This window comes from Crinia signifera, chromosome 7, assembly GCF_055691185.1.
Source record: "Crinia signifera chromosome 7, ASM5569118v1, whole genome shotgun sequence".
In the NCBI taxonomy this organism is placed as follows: domain Eukaryota; kingdom Metazoa; phylum Chordata; class Amphibia; order Anura; family Myobatrachidae; genus Crinia; species Crinia signifera.
This window is the reverse complement of record NC_139223.1, coordinates 159,234,208-159,256,054: the sequence shown is the minus strand read 5'-3', so window position 1 is coordinate 159,256,054 and position 21,847 is coordinate 159,234,208. Positions and strand designations below refer to the sequence as shown.

General features: G+C 48.8%; 1 protein-coding gene across 4 annotated transcripts in view; it reads left to right on the top strand.

The window, feature by feature from the left end:
• The window catches only part of CMKLR2 (chemerin chemokine-like receptor 2), a 60,954-nt gene extending 44,270 nt beyond the window's left edge, over positions 1 to 16,684 (top strand). For 3 of the 4 annotated variants that reach the window (XM_083154112.1, XM_083154111.1, XM_083154110.1), the window contains exon 2: positions 14,752 to 16,684. In XM_083154112.1, the coding sequence (XP_083010238.1) occupies positions 14,773 to 15,804 (1,032 nt within the window). In that variant the 5' untranslated portion in view covers positions 14,752 to 14,772 and the 3' untranslated portion in view covers positions 15,805 to 16,684. Of the gene's footprint in view, positions 1 to 478; positions 749 to 14,751 lie in introns of those variants that run through there. The other variant, XM_083154109.1, reaches the window with a different exon arrangement.
• Positions 16,685 to 21,847: the final 5,163 nt, after the last annotated feature.

The following is a 21,847-nucleotide window of genomic DNA, read 5'->3' as shown; positions in this document are numbered from 1 at the left end:
AATACCTGGTCAAAGCCAGTTTTGCGGTCAGAAAGCAGCATCAGTGTAGAGAAATGGTACTGTGACAACGCATTTCACTCCTAAATTGGATTATGTCTCGTACACGAGTTCCCAACCTCCGACCCCCCCAACAGTGCACATTTTCCAGGTCTCCACACAGAATCAAAGGGGAAATAATTAGCTCCACCTGTGATCTTTTAAAATGTGTCAGTGAATAATGAATGCACCTGACAGGTGACTTGAAAAACGCATCATACCTCCCAACTTCTGTTTTGAAGAAATAGGGACACTCCGCGTGAGCGCCCAAAAAGGGGGCGGGGCGTATGCAAATGAGGGTGCGACTTATGCTAATTAGCTGCAACCTCATTTTCATACGAGAATAGACGCTGTGCGCATGCGCACAGCGTCTATTCTATTAGATTGTGGGGTCTCCCAACTGCCACCCCCCGCAGCGGGACAATGCCTGCCGCGGGTGGGACAGCGGGACAGTACCCGAAAATCGGGACTAACCCGCTGTAATCGTGACAGTTGGGAGGTATGAAAACGTGCACTGTTGGGGATCCTTGAGGACCGAGGTTTAGAACCAGTGTGATACAGCACAGCTTCCCCTTTCCCTCACACTGTGTGAGCTGCTTCCTCTCAGCATCGCCTGTACAGCAGTCTCTGGGTGTTCTCTGTGTAATTAGGCAGCAGGGAGGCTCCCAGTGACTACACCCCAGCTGCACCGTCCTGGGACAGCTCAGTGCTGGTAAGTTCCTGCCGAATTTCTACACTTTCATAGGAGTGTGTGTATGTATGTATGTATGTATGTATGTATGTATGTATGTATTAGGGTGACCAACTCATCCCTTTAATCCGAGACACATATTAATTACACAGGTTCTGTGGCTGGCTTTCACCTGGTTTTAACCTGCCACAGAACCTGTGTAATTAATATGTGTCCTGGATTAAAGGGATGAGTTGGTCACCCTAGTATGTATGTATGTATGTATGTATGTATGTATGTGTATTATTGCAGCCAGCAGGATCCTGTGCCAGCGTATGGTGTATGGATGTACTGTATGTATGTGTATTATCATACCTCCCAACATTACCCTCTCCAGCAGGACACAATGCTCTGCTCCTGGGCTTCCCTGGTAATGTAGGATTGCCAGCACCTGTGGTGACACCTTTCTTATCAGTTACCTAGCTCCCCACAGGTGCTGGCAATCATACATTATCCATACCTCGCAGTATGCCCCTCTCCAGGAGGACACAATGCTCTGTTCCTGGGCTTCCCTGGTAATGTAGGATTGCCAGCACCTGTGGTGACACCTTTCTTATCAGTTCCCTAGCTCCCCACAGGTGCTGGCAATCCTACATTATCCATACCTCCCAGCATGCCCCTCTCCAGGAGGACACAATGCTCTGCTCCTGGGCTTCCCTGGTAATGTAGGATTGCCAGCACCTGTGGTGACACCTTTCTTATCAGTTACCTAGCTCCCCACAGGTGCTGGCAATCCTACATTATCCATACCTCCCAGCATGCCCCTCTCCAGGAGGACACAATGCTCTGCTCCTGGGCTTCCCTGGTAATGTAGGATTGCCAGCACCTGTGGTGACACCTTTCTTATCAGTTCCCTAGCTCCCCACAGGTGCTGGCAATCCTACATTATCCATACCTCCCAGCATGCCCCTCTCCAGGAGGACACAATGCTCTGTTCCTGGGCTTCCCTGGTAATGTATGATTGCCAGCACCTGTGGTGATACCAGAGGCGTAACCTCCCCTTGGCGACCCCCCCCCCCCCATGCCCGTACCTGCCCGGCCGCACTGTGGTCACGGTCCCAACTCTCTCCCGGCACCGGCTCCTGCAGTGCTGATAACGAAAAGTGACTCTTAGAATATGGCTGCCAAAACTGTCTGCAATATGGGGGCAGCCATTTTCTAAGTGTCAGTTTTCATAGCAGCAGGAGCCGGCGCCGGGAGAGAGTCGGGACACGGACACCGCAGATGCGACCAGGCAGGGGCAGACGGCAGCGGGTAACTATAGCCCCACAGCCCCCCCGGCGCCCACACTTTCTCTGCGCCTCCCCGCCACGGCGGGGGCTTCGGAGCTATAGTTACGCCTCTGGGTGACACCTTTCTTATCAGTTACCTAGCTCCCCACAGGTGCTGGCAATCATACATTATCCATACCTCCCAGCATGCCCCTCTCCAGGAGGACACAATGCTCTGCTCCTGGGCTTCCCTGGTAATGTATGATTGCCAGCACCTGTGGTGACACCTTTCTTATCAGTTACCTAGCTCCCACAGGTGCTGGCAATCCTACATTATCCATACCTCCCAGCATGCCCCTCTCCAGGAGGACACAATGCTCTGTTCCTGGACTTCCCTGGTAATGTATGATTGCCAGCACCTGTGGTGACACCTTTCTTATCAGTTACCTAGCTCCCCACAGGTGCTGGCAATCATACATGATCCATACCTCCCAGCATGCCTCTCTCCAGGAGGACACAGTGCTCTGTTCCTGGGCTTCCCTGGTAATGTATGATTGCCAGCACCTGTGGTGACATCTTTCTTATCAGTTACCCAGCTCCCCACAGGTGCTTGCATTCATATATTATCCATACCTCCCAGCATGCCTCTCTCCAGGAGGACACAGTGCTCTGTTCCTGGGCTTCCCTGGTAATGTATGATTGCCAGCACCTGTGGTGACACCTTTCTTATCAGTTACCTAGCTCCCCACAGGTGCTGGCAATCATACATTATCCATACCTCCCAGCATGCCCCTCTCCACGAGGACACAATGCTCTGTTCCTGGACTTCCCTGGTAATGTAGGATTGCCATCACCTGTGGTGACACCTTTCTTATCAGTTACCTAGCTCCCCACAGGTGCTGGCAATCATACATTATCCATACCTCCCAGCATGCCCCTCTCCAGGAGGACACAGTGCTCTGTTCCGGGGCTTCCCTGGTAATGTAGGATTGCCATCACCTGTGGTGACACCTTTCGGTACTTGTGTAGTATCACAGCTCCCACGATGGTTATCGTACAGGGAAAAATCGCATCGCATGCGATCTCATGCGATGCGATGTCATTTAATCACAGAAATTATGGACATGAGTTGAAATCATGTAAAATGCACCCCAAATGTCATTTTTCACACTGTACCATCCCCACTATCAACGCCAACCCGAAGCGTGGCGAGCGGCGACGGTACGCGTCCTACGACCTTTTCATACCCCCACTATCCACGTCGGCGTGGAGTTGAGAATAGAAAGTGTGGCGAGCCCGAAGCGTGGCGAGCGGACACGGATACCTGTGAAGCCCGCAAGGGGACACGGATACCTGTGAAGGTATCCGCGTCCCCTCGCTACGCTTCGGGCTCGCCACACTTGGGGTGACATTTGGGGTGCATTTTACATGATTTCAACTCATGTCCATAATTTCTGTGATTAAATGACATCGCAACGCATGCGATCTCATGCAATTGCATGCGATTTTTCTCGAAAATGCATAAAAACACAGTAAAATCGCAAGGGGATGTGACCACGTATGTATTTATGTCTGACTATGTATGTATGTGTGTATTTATGTTTGAGTATGTATGTATGTATGTATTTATGTCTGAGTATGTATGTATGTATGTATTTATGTCTGAGTATGTATGTATGTATGTATGTATTTATGTCTGAGTATGTATGTATGTATGTATGTATGTATGTATGTATGTATTTATGTCTGAGTATGTATGTATGTATGTATGTATGTATGTGTGTATTTATGTCTGAGTATGTATGTATGTATGTATTTATGTCTGAGTATGTATGTATGTATGTATGTATGTATGTGTGTATTTATGTTTGAGTATGTATGTATTTATGTCTGAGTATGTATGAATGTATTTATGTCTGAGTATGTATGTATGTATGTATGTATGTATTTATGTCTGAGTATGTATGTATGTATGTATGTATGTATGTGTGTATTTATGTCTGAGTATGTATGTATGTATGTATTTATGTCTGAGTATGTATGAATGTATTTATGTCTGAGTATGTATGTATGTATGTATGTATTTATGTATGTGCATTATTGCAGCGAGCAATGTCCCGATTCCTCCATGGGCGCTCTGTGCCAGCGTATGGGGGATGCGGTTAATTTCCCGGCGGTCGGGATCCCGGCGGTCGGAATCCCGACACTGGAATCCCGACCGCCGAAATCCCGAAACTTTCTCCCTCCGTGGGTGTCCACGACACCCATAGAGGGAGAATAAAATAGCGTGCCGAGCGTAGCGAGGCACCGGGCCCGCTGCGTGGCGAGCGCAGCGAGCCCGCAAGGGGGGGCGATCCATGTCCCCCCCTTGTCGGGATTTCGGCGGTCGGGATTCCAGTGTCGGGATTCCGACCGCCGGGATCCCGACCGCCGGGAAATCATATCGGATCCGCATATGGTGTGTGTGTGTGTATGTGTGTATGTGTGTATGTACAGAGCGCCAATAGGGGGTGCAGTGGGTACAGCTTTCCCAGGCCCCGGCCTCTGGCATGGGCAGCTCATTCTGCCCACCGCAACTACCCCCCCCCCCCCCCCCTCCAGCTGCCTCTGCTGCATTGCGCAGAGGTCCCTCTTCAACTCAGGATGCTGGTGGCCAATTATAATGCTGCACTGGCTTTTGAGTCAATCAGAGCATGCATACCGGCAGCCGGCACGCGAGCTCTGATTGGCTCACCAGCCGGTACTGCATTTTAATTGGCTGCCGGCATCCTGAGTTGAAGAAGCCTGTGCTCCGGGACCTGTGGTCTGCGGTCTGCAGCAGCCTGAAGAGGAGATGGGGGAGCAGGAGCCGGGTTACGGTAAGTCAAGTGATGGAGGGACGGGACTGGAAATTAAGCCTGGACCCCAGTGAGCAGTGTCCTGATTCCTTCCCAGGCATAGGTGCCGATTTATGTTTTTGCTGGTGGGTCCTCAGGCCAAAAATATAGGGGAGTGGCTTCATGGGAATGGGCGTGGCCACAAAATAATACTGATTTATATTACGCAGCACAGTTGTCACCAATATTCAAATTATGGCAACAGTGCCAAATACATAAATCCCCCCACAGTACCAAATACATAAATGCCCCCACAGTGCCAAATGCATAAATCCCCCCACAGTACCAAATACATAAATGCCCCCACAGTACCAAATACATAAATGCCCCCACAGTGCCAAATACATAAATGCCCCCACAGTGCCAAATACATAAATGCCCCCACAGTACCAAATACATAAATGCCCCCACGGTGCCAAATACATAAATGCCCCCACGGTGCCAAATACATAAATGCCCCCACAGTACCAAATACATAAATGCCCCCACAGTGCCAAATACATAAATGCCCCCACAGTGCCAAATACATAAATGCCCCCACAGTGCCAAATACATAAATGCCCCCACGGTGCCAAATACATAAATGCCCCCACGGTGCCAAATACATAAATGCCCCCACGGTGCCAAATACATAAATGCCCCCACGGTGCCAAATACATAAATGCCCCCACGGTGCCAAATACATAAATGCCCCCACAGTGCCAAATGCATAAATCCCCCCACAGTACCAAATACATAAATGCCCCCACAGTGCCAAATACATAAATGCCCCCACAGTGCCAAATACATAAATGCCCCCGCAGTGCCAAATACATAAATGCCCCCGCAGTGCCAAATACATAAATGCCCACAGTACCTGTGCCAGCGACGAGGGAGTGCAGTGGGACACTGGCGAGTGGGTCGCTGCTGAGCGGGTGGGTGCTCATCAATTTCCGTGGGTGCTCGGGCCCTCAAGCACCCACAGAATCGGCACCTATGTCCCCAGGTTGCTCGTGCCAGTGTATGGTGTGTGTGTATGTATGTGTGGATGTACAGTTGTGTGTGTGTTATTGCAGCACAGTGTCTATTCATGGTTGACGGGGGACTACCAACTGCCCCCCCCCTCCCCCACAAACACACACACACATGCGCCTCCCTACAAAAAGGACAGTTGGAAGCTATGCTTTGTGATGGAACGTTTGTTTCATTGCTCTCGCACACATCACATGACTGCACGCACCCAAGCAATGCGGATTAGCCAACTCCGTGGGTGCAGCTTATCTCCAAAATGTGACCTGGGAAAATGGGGAAACCCTCATGGACCCCAGAAAGGTGACCCCATATAGAGGCTGATACTGGCCATAAAAAAGGACTGGGGGTTCTTCATACAGTAGGTGTCATATGGATGAGTGTAATCAGTGCACAGACTGCGGGAGAGAAACCTGTCCAAGCAGTGATTTCCCAGCAGTTTTATAGTCGTTTGTAAAGAGTTGTCATGTGACCTCTCCCATCCATACCTCCACATACGTGACCCACGTCATGATCTACACCTCCACGTACCTGACCCACGTCATGATCTACACCTCCACGTACCTGACCCACATCATATACACCTCCACATACCTGACCCACGCCATATACACCTCCACGTACCTGACCCACGTCATATACACCTCAACGTACCTGACCCACGTCATCTACACCTCCACGTAACTTTCCCACGTCATATACACCTCCACGTACAGGGGCCCACATTATTCACACCTCCACATACCTGTCTCACATAATTTATACCTCCTCGTACCTGTCCCACATCATCTACACCTCCACGCAGTGGCGTAAGTTCGTTCCAGTTGGCCGGAGGCAAGATATATATTGGTGCCCCCCCCCCCCCCCCCCACACACATACACACACAACCCTATATAACCTTATATAAAATATATATTTCTGTTCAGAAATATCGATAGATAGATAGATAGATAGATAGATAGAGAACACATATGTATTTCAGAACTCAGCCACAAAAGCAATATCGTTGGCTTTTAAATAACTTATTTAAACTTCCAGAGGGAGGAGAGGTGCCCCCTTGGAAGTAGGAGCCCGGCGGCAGATGACTCAATTGCCTCCCAGAGTTCTGCCTCTGCCTCCACGTAACTGTCCCATGTCATATACACATCCACTTACCTGTCCCACGTCATCTACACCTCCACGTAACTTTCCCACGTCATCTACTCCTCCACGTACAGGGGCCCACATTATTTACACCTCCATGTACCTGTCTCACATAATTTATACCTCCTCATACCTGTCCCACATCATCTACACCTCCACGTAACTGTCCCATGTCATATACACCTCCACTTACCTGTCCCACGTCATCTACACCTCCACGTACAGGGGCCCACATTATTTGCACCTCCACGTACCTGTCCCATGTCATATACACCTCCACGTAACTGTCCCATGTCATATACACCTCCACGTAACTGTCCCTACACCTCTACATACCTGTCCTACATAATTTACACCTCTACCTACCTGACCCACATTATTTACACCTCTACCTACCTGTCCCACATCATTTACCTCTACCTACTTGTCCCACATCATTTACACCTCTACCTACCTGTCCCACATCATTTACACCTCTACCTACCTGTCCCACATCATTTACACCTCCACATACCTATCCCACATCATTTACACCTCTACCTACCTGTCCTACATCATTTACACCTCTACCTACCTGTCCCCCATCATTTACACCTCTACGTACCTGTCCCACATCACTTACACCTCTACGTACCTGTCCCACATCATTTACACCTCTACGTACCTGTCCCACATCACTTACACCTCTACGTACCTGTCCCAAATCATTTACACCTCTACGTACCTGTCCCACATCACTTACACCTCTACCTACTGTACCTGTCCCACATCATTTATAGCTCTTCGTAACTGGTATCTGTCCCACATCACTTACACCTCTACCTACCTGTCCCACATCATTTACACCTCCACATACCTATCCCACATCATTTACACCTCTACCTACCTGTCCTACATCATTTACACCTCTACCTACCTGTCCCCATCATTTACACCTGTACATACCTGTCCTACATCATTTACACCTGTACATACCTGTCCTACATCATTTACACCTGTACATACCTGTCCTACATCATTTACACCTCTACGTACCTGTCCCACATCATTTACACCTGTACGTACCTGTCCCACATCGCTTACACCTCTACGTACCTGTCCTGCATCATTTACACCTGTACATACCTGTCCCACATCACTTGCACCTCTACGTACCTGTCCCACATCACTTACACCTCTACATACTGTACCTGTCCTACATAATTTACACCTCTACACGGGTGTCCCATATCATTTACATCTCTTCATACCTGTTCCACATCATTTACACCTCTACGTACCTGTCCTACATCATTTACACCTCTACGTACCTGTCCCACATCATTTACCCTCTACATACCTATCCCACATAATTTACACATCTACATACCTGTCTTACATCATTTATACCTATATATGTTATGTGAGGTGCTGTGGACCACACATGGGGCCTTATTCAGATCTGAGCTAGGTACAAATTTGTTTGGAATATGGGCAAAACCATGTGCACTGCAGGTGGGGCAGATGTAAAATGTGCAAAGAGAGTTAAATATGGGTGGGGTGTGCTGAAACTGAAATTTATATTGCAGTGTAAAAATAATGCAGCCACTATTTACCCTGCACAGAAACAAAAGAACTCTCACAAATCTAACTCTCTCTATACATGTTACATCTGCCCCACCTGCAGTGCACATGGTTTTGCCCATTTTCCAAAACAATTTGTACTAAGCTCAGATCTGAATAAGGGCCATGGTGCCTTATTCTTAATAATGATGGCATCGCAGTTGCAGTGATTATTGTGTAATGCATTTGGCAGTGTGTGACTTGTTACACAATCAATCTGTTTTTGTGTATTTCAGCTTTTTATTTCAGGAACCAAAAAAATAAATAAACATAATGCATATTTGTAGGAACAGAAACACATCATGGTCTCATTAGTGTTGTCTGGGGATGTGTCAGTTGTGATGTCAGGTCACAATACAAGCGCCGCTGTACAGATATCTCCCACAGATAATGCGTCATGCGCTAGTGTTGTGGCTATGTTACATGAGGCTGCGGCTGTCTATCGGGACAGGACTCCGCACCTATACACGCCACACCTGAACAGTACTATGAGTATGCACACTCGTACTCCACACCTGTATGCTAGGTATGAGTATGCACACTTATACTCCACACCTGTATGCTAGGTATAAGTATGTACACTCGTACTCCGCTCCTGTACGCTAGGTATGAGTATGTACACTCGTACTCCGCACCGGTATGCTAGGTATGAGTATGCACACTCGTACTCCACACCTGTATGCTAGGTGTGAGTATGCACACTCGTACTCCGCACCTGTATGCTAGGTATAAGTATGCACAATTATACTCTGCACCTGTATACTAGGTATGAATATGCCCACTTATACTCTGCACCTGTATGCTAGGTATGAGTATGCACACTTATTCTCTGCACCTGTATGCTAGGTATGAATATGCACACTTATACTCCGCACCTGTATGCTAGGTATGAGTATGCACACTTTTACTCTGCACCTGTATGCTAGGTATGAGTATGCACACTTGTACTCTGCACCTGTATGCTAGGTTTGAGTATGCACACTCGTACTCCGTACCTGTACGCTAGGTATGAGTATGCACACTTATACTCTGCACCTGTATGCTAGGTATGAGTATGCACACTCGTACTCCTCACCTTTATTCTAGGTATGAGTATGCACACTCGTACTCCGCACCTGTATGCCAGGTATAAGTATGCACACTTATACTCCGCACCTGTATGCTAGGTATGAGTATGCACACTCGTACTCCGCACCTGTATGCTAGGTATAAGTATGCACACTTATACTCCGCACCGGTATGCTAGGTATGAGTATGCACACTTGTACTCTGCACCTGTATTCTAGGTATGAGTATGCACACTCGTACTCCTCACCTTTATTCTAGGTATGAGTATGCACACTCGTACTCCACACCTGTATGCTAGGTATGAGTATGCACACTTGTACTCCACACCTGTATGCAAGGTATGAGTATGCACACTTGTACTCCACACCTGTATGCTAGGTATGAGTATGCACACTTATACTCCGCACCTGTATGCTAGGTATGAGTATGTACACTCGTACTCCGCACCTGTATGCTAGGTATGAGTATGCACACTCGTACTCCATACCTGTATGCTAGGTATAAGTATGCATACTCGTACTCCACACCTGTATGCTAGGTATAAGTATGCACACTTATACTCCGCACCTGTATTCTAGGTATAAGTGTGCACACTTATACTCTGCACCTGTATGCTAGGTATGAGTGTGCACACTTATACTCCGCACCTGTACGCTAGGTATGAGTATGCACACTCGTACTCCTCACCTTTATTCTAGGTATAAGTATGCACACTTATACTCCGCACCTGTATGCCAGGTATAAGTATGCACACTTATACTCCGCACCTGTATGCTAGGTATAAGTATGTACACTCGTACTCCGCACCTGTATGCTAGGTATAAGTATGTACACTCGTACTCCGCACCTGTATGCTAGGTATGAGTATGCACACTCGTACTCCATACCTGTATGCTAGGTATAAGTATGCATACTCGTACTCCACACCTGTATGCTAGGTATAAGTATGCACACTTATACTCCGCACCTGTATTCTAGGTATAAGTGTGCACACTTATACTCTGCACCTGTATGCTAGGTATGAGTGTGCACACTTATACTCCGCACCTGTACGCTAGGTATGAGTATGCACACTCGTACTCCTCACCTTTATTCTAGGTATGAGTATGCACACTCGTACTCCGCACCTGTATGCCAGGTATAAGTATGCACACTTATACTCCGCACCTGTATGCTAGGTATGAGTATGCACACTCGTACTCCGCACCTGTATGCTAGGTATAAGTATGTACACTCGTACTCCACACCTGTATGCTAGGTATGAGTATGCACACTTGTACTCCACACCTGTATGCTAGGTATGAGTATGCACACTTATACTCTGCACCTGTATGCTAGGTATGAATATGCACACTTATACTCCGCACCTGTATGCTAGGTATGAATATGCACACTTGTACTCCGCACCTGTATGCTAGTTATGAGTATGCACACTCGTACTCCGCACCTGTATGCTAGGTATGAGTATGCACACTCGTACTCCTCACCTTTATTCTAGGTATGAGTATGCACACTCGTACTCCACACCTGTATGCTAGGTATGAGTATGCACACTTGTACTCTACACCTGTATGCTAGGTATGAGTATGCACACTTGTACTCCGCACCTGTATGCTAGTTAGGAGTATGCACACTCGTACTCCGCACCTGTATGCTAGGTGAGTATGCACACTCGTACTCCGCACCTGTATGCTAGGTATCAGTATGCACACTTATACTCCGCACCTGTATGCTAGGTATGAGTATGCACACTCGTACTCCGTACCTGTATGCTAGGTATGAGTATGTACACTCGTACTCTGCACCGGTATGCTAGGTATGTGTATGCACACTCGTACTCCGCACCTGTATGCTAGGTGTGAGTATGCACACTCGTACTCCGCACCTGTATGCTAGGTATAAGTATGCACAATTATACTCTGCACCTGTATGCTAGGTATGAATATGCCCACTTATACTCTGCACCTGTATGCTAGGTATGAGTATGCACACTTATACTCTGCACCTGTATGCTAGGTATAAGTATTCACACTCGTACTCCACACCTGTATGCTAGGTATAAGTATGCACACTTATACTCCGCACCTGTATTCTAGGTATAAGTATGCACACTTATACTCTGCACCTGTATGCTAGGTATGAGTGTGCACACTTATACTCCGCACCTGTACGCTAGGTATGAGTATGCACACTCGTACTCCGCACCTGTATGCCAGGTATAAGTATGCACACTTATACTCCGCACCTGTATGCTAGGTATGAGTATGCACACTCGTACTCCGCACCTGTATGCTAGGTATAAGTATGCACACTTATACTCCGCACCGGTATGCTAGGTATGAGTATGCACACTTTTACTCCGCACCTGTATTCTAGGTATGAGTATGCACACTCGTACTCCGCACCTGTATGCTAGGTATAAGTATGCACACTTATACTCCGCACCGGTATGCTAGGTATGAGTATGCACACTTTTACTCCGCACCTGTATTCTAGGTATGAGTATGCACACTCGTACTCCGCACCTTTATTCTAGGTATGAGTATGCACACTCGTACTCCACACCTGTATGCTAGGTATGAGTATACACACTTATACTCTGCACCTGTATGCTAGGTATGAATATGCACACTTATACTCCGCACCTGTATGCTAGGTATGAGTATGCACACTTGTACTCCGCACCTGTATGCTAGTTATGAGTATGCACACTCGTACTCCGCACCTGTATGCTAGGTATCAGTATGCACACTTATACTCTGCACCTGTATGCTAGGTATGAGTATGCACACTGGTACTCCGTACCTGTATGCTAGGTATGAGTATGCACACTTATACTCCGCACCTGTATGCTAGGTATGAGTATGCACACTCGTACTCCGTACCTGTATGCTAGGTATGAGTATGCACACTTATACTCTGCACCTGTATGCTAGGTAGGAGTATGCACACTTGTACTCCGTACCTGTATGCTAGGTATAAGTATGTACACTCGTACTCCGCACCTGTACGCTATTTATGAGTATGTACACTCGTACTCCGCACCTGTACGCTAGGTATGTGTATGTACACTCGTACTCCGCACCTGTATGCTAGGTATGAGTATGCACACTCGTACTCCGTACCTGTATGCTAGGTATGAGTATGCACACTTATACTCTGCACCTGTATGCTAGGTATGAGTATGTACACTCGTACTCCGCTCCTGTACGCTAGGTATGAGTATGTACACTCGTACTCTGCGCTGGTATGCTAGGTATGTGTATGCAAACTCGTACTCCACACCTGTATGCTAGGTGTGAGTATGCACACTCGTACTCCGCACCTGTATGCTAGGTATAAGTATGCACAATTATACTCTGCACCTGTATGCTAGGTATGAGTATGCACACTTATACTCCGCACCTGTATGCTAGGTATGAGTATGCACACTTATACTCTGCACCTGTATGCTAGGTATGAATATGCACACTTATACTCCGCACCTGTATGCTAGGTATAAGTATGCACACTTATACTCCGCACCTGTATGCTAGGTATGAGTATGCACACTTATTCTCTGCACCTGTATGTTAGGTATGAATATGCACACTTATACTCCGCACCTGTATGCTAGGTATGAGTATGCACACTTTTACTCTGCACCTGTATGCTAGGTATGAGTATGCACACTTGTACTCTGCACCTGTATGCTAGGTATGAGTATGCACACTCGTACTCCGTACCTGTACGCTAGGTATGAGTATGCACACTTATACTCTGCACCTGTATGCTAGGTATGAGTATGTACACTCGTACTCCGCACCTGTACGCTAGGTATGTGTATGTACACTCGTACTCCGCACCGGTATGCTAGGTATGAGTATGCACACTCGTACTCCGCACCTGTATGCTAGGTATGAGTATGCACACTCGTACTCCGCACCTGTATGCTACACTCATACTTATACCTAGCATACAGGTGCGGAGTACGAGTGTGCATACTCATAGTACTGTTCAGGTGCGGCGTGTACAAGTGTGGACCCCGTGTGTGCATACTCATACAAGCTTACAGGTGCGGAGTATGAGTATGCATACTCAAACCTTGAGTACAGGTGCGGCATGTACAGGTGCAGAGTACCATTGTGGAGCATGAGTGTGCATACTCATACCACTCATTCAGGTGCAGGTGCATGTACAGGTGCGGAGTACGAGTGTGCATTCTCATACCTAGCATAAAGGTACGGAGTACGAGTGTGGATACTCATACCTAGCGTACAGTTCTCATACTCCACACTTGTGCTCCACACAGATTCAGTATGAAATCCCGACGCCGGAATCTCGACCGCCGAAATCCCGACCAGGGGGGGACGTGGATCGCCCCCCCCCCCCCCCCTTGCGGGCTCGCTGCGCTAATTTATTCTCCCTCCAGGGGTGTCGTGGACACCCACGGAGGGAGAAAGTGTCGGGATTTCGGCGTCGGGATTCTGAACGCCGGGATCCCGACCACCGGGATTTAAACTGCATCCCCTCCACACCTGTACATGCCGCGCCTGATTACTCCACACCTGTACATGCCGCGCCTTAATGAGTATGGACACTCATACTCCACACCTGTAAGCTTGTATGAGTATGCACACTTGTGCTCCACACCACACCTGAACGGTACTATGAGTATGCACACTTGTCTCTGAATCAGGCCCGGTGTTGGCAGGTTTGCATACCCATGTTGCATTGTGACCTATATATGAGAGGTGTCGGTACTTTGTGAATTAGGCCTGATGTCGGCAGGTTTGCATACCCATAATGCATTGTGACCTATATATGAGAGGTGTCAGTATTTGTGAATTAGGCCTGATGTCGGCAGCTTTGCATACCCATAATGCATTGTGACCTATACAAGAGAGGTGTTGGCAGCTTTGCATACCCATAATGCATTGTGACCTATATAAGAGGTGTCGGCAGGTTTGCATACCCATAATGCATTGTGACCTATATAAGAGAGGTGCCGGCAGCTTTGCATACCCACAATGCATTGTGACCTATATAAGAGAGGTGTTAGTAGTTTTGTCTAAACTTTTCCTGTTTTCTACTCAGCTCTGAATCCTCAAGCACAAGATGGACCCCTTTGATGCCTTCAACTATACGTATGAATACTATGACTTGGAGGAGACCCCGCATGGCGCGGAACAGCCGCACGCGTTACATGTAGCATCTATTGTCATCTACTCGCTGGCGTTCCTTCTCGGGGTACCCGGCAATGCCATGGTCATCTGGTTCACTGGTTTCAAATGGGAGAAAACAGTCAGCACCCTCTGGTTCCTCAACCTGGCCATCGCGGATTTGATCTTCGTGTTATTCTTGCCTCTGCACATCACTTACGTGGCCATGGACTTCCACTGGCCTTTTGGGAAGATGCTCTGCAAAGTCAACTCTTTCATTGCCATCCTGAACATGTTCTCCAGCGTCTTCTTCCTCACCGTCATTTGTCTGGACCGCTACATGCTCTTGTCCTGGCCCAACTTTGCCCAGAGACATCGGATCTTGAGCACGTCAGGCGTCGTTATCGGCATTGTGTGGTTATTGGCCACAGTGATTGCCAGCCCTGCTTTGTACTACAGAGATACAACCGAGAACAACAAATCCAACACCATCTGCTTCAACAACTTCCATGAAGACAATCTTTCCATCAGCATCAGGACCCACATATCCCTTACCCTGATCAGGTTCTTCATCGGCTACCTCTTCCCCTTGGTGACCATGATCATCTGCTACACAATCCTGTCGGTCAGGATGAAGAGAGCCAACAGTAAGTTCTTCTGGATGGTCCTGGCCGTGGTGGTGGCATTTTTCCTTTGTTGGACCCCTTACCACATACTAAGCCTGGTGGAGCTTAGGGCCCACGAGAACGAGGCCTACCACGATTGGCTGAGAGTGGGAATGCCCATTTCCACCAGCATGGCCTTCGTCAACAGCTGCATTAACCCCATCTTGTACGTTCTTATAAGCAAAGTGTTCAGGACACACTTGGGGGCGTCAGTAGCCGAGATATTCAAGCATACAATACGGGAAATTAGCCAGACGGGCGTCAGAAGTGAGCAACTTGTGGACTCCGAGAACAACCCCACCATCTGCGAAACCGTCTCATGAAAACTCGTGTTCTGAGAGAGGATTTGTGTCTGACCAGCCACGGGGAGATCTGTTCATCATAAGTTATTTACTAACATTCGCTATACTAGTGGTAGCACTCCAGGTGCTGTAGGGACTACACATCCCAGCATGCCGTCACATCATATTTAGCATGCACTTACAGCAAAACGGTGTCAGGGCATGATGGGAGTTGTAGTTCCACACATTACTGTACCCACTGCTTCCTTACATTCCAGTCTTCCATAAGGGCAGCAGCACATCTCTGATAAGTCATGCAGCTGGTTGGGCGAGGGGCGAGGGCCGTGGACATCGGTGGTCCAGTGGCATGAAGCCTCATGTGGCCGAGTCCTGTATCCCAGCCCCCAGTGTCTGTGATAGTGATAATGAATGTAATTCACCTCTCTGCACATAACTGATCATTGTGTCATTGTGCAATCGTATAGTGATCACATTAACTATGAGGACGCTGTTATATCAAATGCCAGACCTCTAGAACAAATATAACATTATTATAAAAGAATAATATAAATTAAATAACGTATAAAATGAATTCAGCTGCGGACGTCTGGCGTTGTGGTGTCACTACGCCTATTGTTTACAGCTCTGTTTTGCACCCCCAAGGGTGCAAAAAATATTATTATTGTTGTTGAATTAACTGGTGGCCACCCAGTATCAGCTTTTTACAACTTTTACATACATATTACTAATAAAATAAAAATTGTTGCATTTTTGTTGGTACGTGTATGTTCAGCTATGGTGCTATTGAGTTTTTTTAAGAACTAGCGCAGCACCTCCACTTTTTCCTGTACAATAAATAGAATTATCCTGTACAGAAGCTTCTGTACCAACACTTCCCCTTATAAATCCCTGGAATAAAACATATCAGTTCCCAGGTGTTTGAGGCCACGATCATGTTTCCTGTCACTTGCAGAGGAGGGGGGGGGGGGGGGGGGGGGGTGTTTCCGATCGGTATCACTGTGATGGAGGTGAGCCCGCCTAGCACGTCATGAAAACATGCTACTGCAACAGCTCTAATATGGAGTCACACAAATAAGATTTAATTCAGGAATGAGACACATACAGAAACACAGTCAATCACAAGGTAGCAGACTAGCTTTCGAAGCTTTTGGTTTTAGCGGGCTCAGCTAGTTTTATTACATTTTGCCAGCACAACCAACATTGCAGAGGATGCTGGGATGGGGTGGAGGAACAGATAGGGTTAATACTACCATCGGCAGAGCCTGCAACCCTAACCTTTGTATTGTGCTCATGGTATTATATGCAAAGTGCCTCAATGTCTATAGCAGAAGAGAGGATGGTGCCAGGTAGCGTTCCTACAAACAGTGCTGAGCCCGTTGTCAGCAACTTCCAACACAGATCCACCGGGTGCAGATCGGAGTACCCTCATAGAGGTGACTAACCCTGCATCTCCGCCCGCAGCACTGACCGGAGGCACCTCCTGCAGCATAACCTTGTTGTAGCATCCAGAGCAGTGCTGGCGTAACTGCTCATCTCTGCATCAGCCCCAGACACGGGTGCCGGACGGGGTCCCGACAGTCATGATCCCGACTGTTAAAACACTGACGACCGTCGGCTACTCTCCCTCGTGGGGGTCCACGACCCCCATAGAGGGAGAATAGAATAGGTGGCAAGCATAGCGAGCCACCGTGCCCGCAGCGTGGTGAGCCGGCAAGGGGCTTTGTTGTGCTGGCCACGCTGTCTGAGTCCGGCCAGTCGGGATCCCTATACCACACCCCCAGACACGATCATTCTAGAGGAACATTTCACAATGCAGTCTGGGAGCAAGACTGCGGAAGCACTTTCTGTGTTCCAAAGAAGCATTGCAATTAACCTTCACCAGGCAGCCCCCAGGAGCTCAGCTCCCCTGCCCGGGCAGCCCCCTTCCCCGTGCTCAGCGCCCGGGCAGCCCCACAGTGCAGTATGTAGTTACACAATAGCAGGGAGATGTAAAGCAATGTCAGGAGTTAGTTACGCTGTAGATATGGAATGACGTCTGCAGTACAACAATATCAAGATTTTAACTCTGGGTAACATTGCCAGTGGCAACAGAATACATGGGACGCCTCATACATCCTTGTATTTTACATATATAATAGTAGCAATACACTTGGCATACTCAGTACTGCTATACCTTCTGTTATGCTGCCACACTATAGACCACCTTCCATCCAATTAGTTGGGCTGATAATTTGGTCCTGTATTAGAGCAAATGACAATCAGCAATTTGCTCACAAAACCCATGAAACCTGGACAAACCCATTAAAAATCAAATAGATGCTGTGCGACGGCTGGACAGCCACAGCCCCTCACCTGTGCGACGGCTGGACAGCCACAGCACCTCCCCTGTGCGACGGCTGGACAGCCACAGCCCCTCCCCTGTGCGACGGCTGGACAGCCACAGCCCCTCCCCTGTGCGACGGCTGGACAGCCACAGCCCCTCCCCTGTGCGACGGCTGGACAGCCCCAGCCCCTCACCTGTGCGACGGCTGGACAGCCACAGCCCCTCACCTGTGCGACAGTTGGACAGCCACAGCCCCTCACCTGTGCGCCAACTGGACAGCCACAGCCCCTCACCTGTGCGACAGCTGGACAGCCACAGCCCCTCACCTGTGCGCCAACTGGACAGCCACAGCCCCTCACCTGTGCGACGGCTGGACAGCCACAGCCCCTCACTTGTGCGACGGCTGGACAGCCACAGCCCCTCACCTGTGCGACAGCTGGACAGCCACAGCCCCTCACCTGTGCGCCAACTGGACAGCCCCAGCCCCTCACCTGTGCGACGGCTGGACAGCCACAGCCCCTCACCTGTGCGACGGCTGGACAGCCACAGCCCCTCACCTGTGCGATGGCTGGACAGCCACAACCCCTCACCTGTGCGACGGCTGGATAGCCACAGCCCCTCACCTGTGCGACGGCTGGACAGCCACAGCCCCTCACCTGTGCGACGGCTGGACAGCCACTCACCTGTGCGCCGACTGGACAGCCACGGCCCCTCACCTGTGCGACGGCTGGACAGCCACGGCCCCTCACCTGTGCGACGGCTGGACAGCCACGGCCCCTCTCCTGTGCGACGGCTGGACAGCCACGGCCCCTCACCTGTGCGACGGCTGGACAGCCACGGCCCCTCACCTGTGCGACGGCTGGACAGCCACGGCCCCTCACCTGTGCGACGGCTGGACAGCCACGGCCCCTCACCTGTGCGACGGCTGGACAGCCACGGCCCCTCACCTGTGCGACGGCTGGACAGCCACGGCCCCTCACCTGTGCGACGGCTGGACAGCCACGGCCCCTCACCTGTGCGACGGCTGGACAGCCACGGCCCCTCACCTGTGCGCCGACTGGACAGCCACAGCCCCTCACCTGTGCGCCGACTGGACAGCCACAGCCCCTCACCTGTGCGACGACTGGACAGCCACAGCCCCTCACCTGTGCGACGACTGGACAGCCACAGCCCCTCACCTGTGCGACGACTGGACAGCCACAGCCCCTCACCTGTGCGACGGCTGGACAGCCACAGCCCCTCACCTGTGCGGCGGCTGGACAGCCACAGCCCCTCCCCTGTGCGACGACTGGACAGCCACAGCCCCTCACCTGTTTGGCATACACTCCACGGCGTGCTGCCCATGATGGTATGGGAAGATTAGCCTGTTGGTAGGCTAGATGAATTGCCATGCAGATCCAGCGAGCGAACGTCTGCTTGTTCACTGGCCAACCCTTTTTGTGGAAACCATGGAGCACAGTGGGCCTTATTCTAATCCACTCTTTCTGACAAAATCCTTCTTAGATGGGCAAAACCATGTGCACTGCAGGTGGGGCAGATGTTACTTGTGCAGAGATAATTAGATTTGGGTGGGATTTACTTCAAAGTGAGATCTATATTGCAGTGTAAAAATAAAGCAGCCAGTATTTACCCTGCACAGAAACAAAATAACTCACCCAAATCTAATTCTGTCTGCACATGTTACATCTGCCCCCCCTGCAGTGTACATGGTTTTGTCCGTCTAAGAAGGATTTTGTCAGAAAGAGTGGATTAGAATAACCCCCAGAGTCTGATGTTCTGACAGAAGCATTACGGTCCAGACAAATGGTCAGAGTCCTGACCACATCCAGCAAACGTTCCTCAGCAGAGAGATCCTCCAAGTTGAACACTGGAACCACTATCTCCTGATTGACGTGGAATTTGGAGACTACCTTCGGCAGGTGCGATGACCTGGTCCGTAACACCGCCCTATCTGGATGGAATATAAGGAACGGCGTTCTGCAAGAGAGACCCGACAAATCAGACACCCGTCTAGCAGATGCGATTGCCAAAAGCAATTGCGTTTTAGCAGTGAGCCACTTATAATCCACTGTTTGTAGTGGTTCGAAAGGAGACTTAGCCAGAGCCTGTAATACCAGGGACAATCCCATGGTGTTGTAGGAGGGACAGATGGCGGTTGAATACGTGTAACGCCCTGGAGGAATGTACGTATATCTGGAAGGAATGCTATCTTTCTTTGGAACCAAACAGATAATGACGAAATATGCACTTTAAGAGAGGCTAGTCATAAACCAATCTAGGAAAAATACCAGTGGGCGCCTTATGCACACAAATAGAACAATTTATTGAATGGACATATCATATAAAAAATTAAAACTAATTGGACACAGAATATACACACAGAAAAAATTAATTAATTATAAGATAAGCATAAAAAGGTTAAAAAACATGTGCAATAATAAAGTGCTGATTCAGTGTGGTATATAGTTACCAAGTCCCGGTAGGTGTTTTTCATATGCGCATATGAAGCCAGGTACTAGTGTCCCGATGTAGAAGGTAAAAATACCAGCTCTCTGTGGGAGTGAATGAATATTGTAGGATCTCACCACAGGGTTTTTGTAATCCACAAAGGATGTTCCTTACAGGGCTTTGTAGCAGCAGACAAAATTGCAGAGTCGATGCAGTCAACCCTTTTTGTGTCGATGGAGACGACAGCCGCAAATCTAACTTGCAGGTAAGATATCTTCAGCAGATCCCAGTTCGGGTAGATAACTGCGCCAATCCGCCACACGCCTAACAGTGTTAGATGGTAACAGAGCAGCTGCACCGGCCAGCGAGCCAAGTGCAAGCCGCTGGACACTATGGCGGGCGGAGACTTCCTTGTATATGGGTCTCGTGCGCTCTGCTGAGATCGTAGCAGCCGTGTGCCGCAAGGTGGTAGGGTGGCTGTGTGTCGTCTTCAGGGACACTCCGCTGTTGCGCTTGTGAGGTAGTGACAGGGACTGAGGTGTACTGAATGTCGTGGAGCTCAAATGAATGAGAAGTTCCTCCAGGTCCACTGTCTCAATGGCGGCAACAGGGATTCCTATTCAAGACGCGTTTCGCCGCGCTACAGCAGCTTTTTCAATTGAAAGAGAGGGAAGGGGCCACAGTTAAGTTGCAAGTATAAGGAGAAAAATGAGGGGGAAACAAGTACATTTACAGAGGAGAAAATCCTAATAGGACTATCAAAACTGAAATTGGATAAATCAATGGGGCCAAATGGGATACATCCAAGGATACTAAAACCATTAAACATGGGTCCTCAAACTGCGGCCCTCCAGATGTTGTGAAACTACAAATCCCAGCATGCCTTGCCACAGTTTTGCTATAGGGAGTGTTAAAACTGTGGCAAGGCATGCTGGAATTTGTAGTTTCACAACATCTGGAGGGCCGCAGTTTGAGGACCCATGCATTAACAGAATTATTCAACCAGTCACTAGCTACTGGAGTAATCACAGAGGAATGGAAAACAGTGAATATAGTCCACTGCACAGAAGTGGAAGCAAGGAAGAGGTAAGAAACTATCAACCAGTGAGCCTTACATCAGTAGTAGGGAAATTGATGGAAACACTCTTAAAACAAAGGGTTGTAGAATATCTCAAAACCCAAAACTTACAGGATCCGAAACAGCATGGGTTTACTGGGGGAAGATCATGTCACCGCGTTTCAAACAAAATTGTCCTCTCTCAAGCAGGGACCCATGGACAGTGGACCCATCAC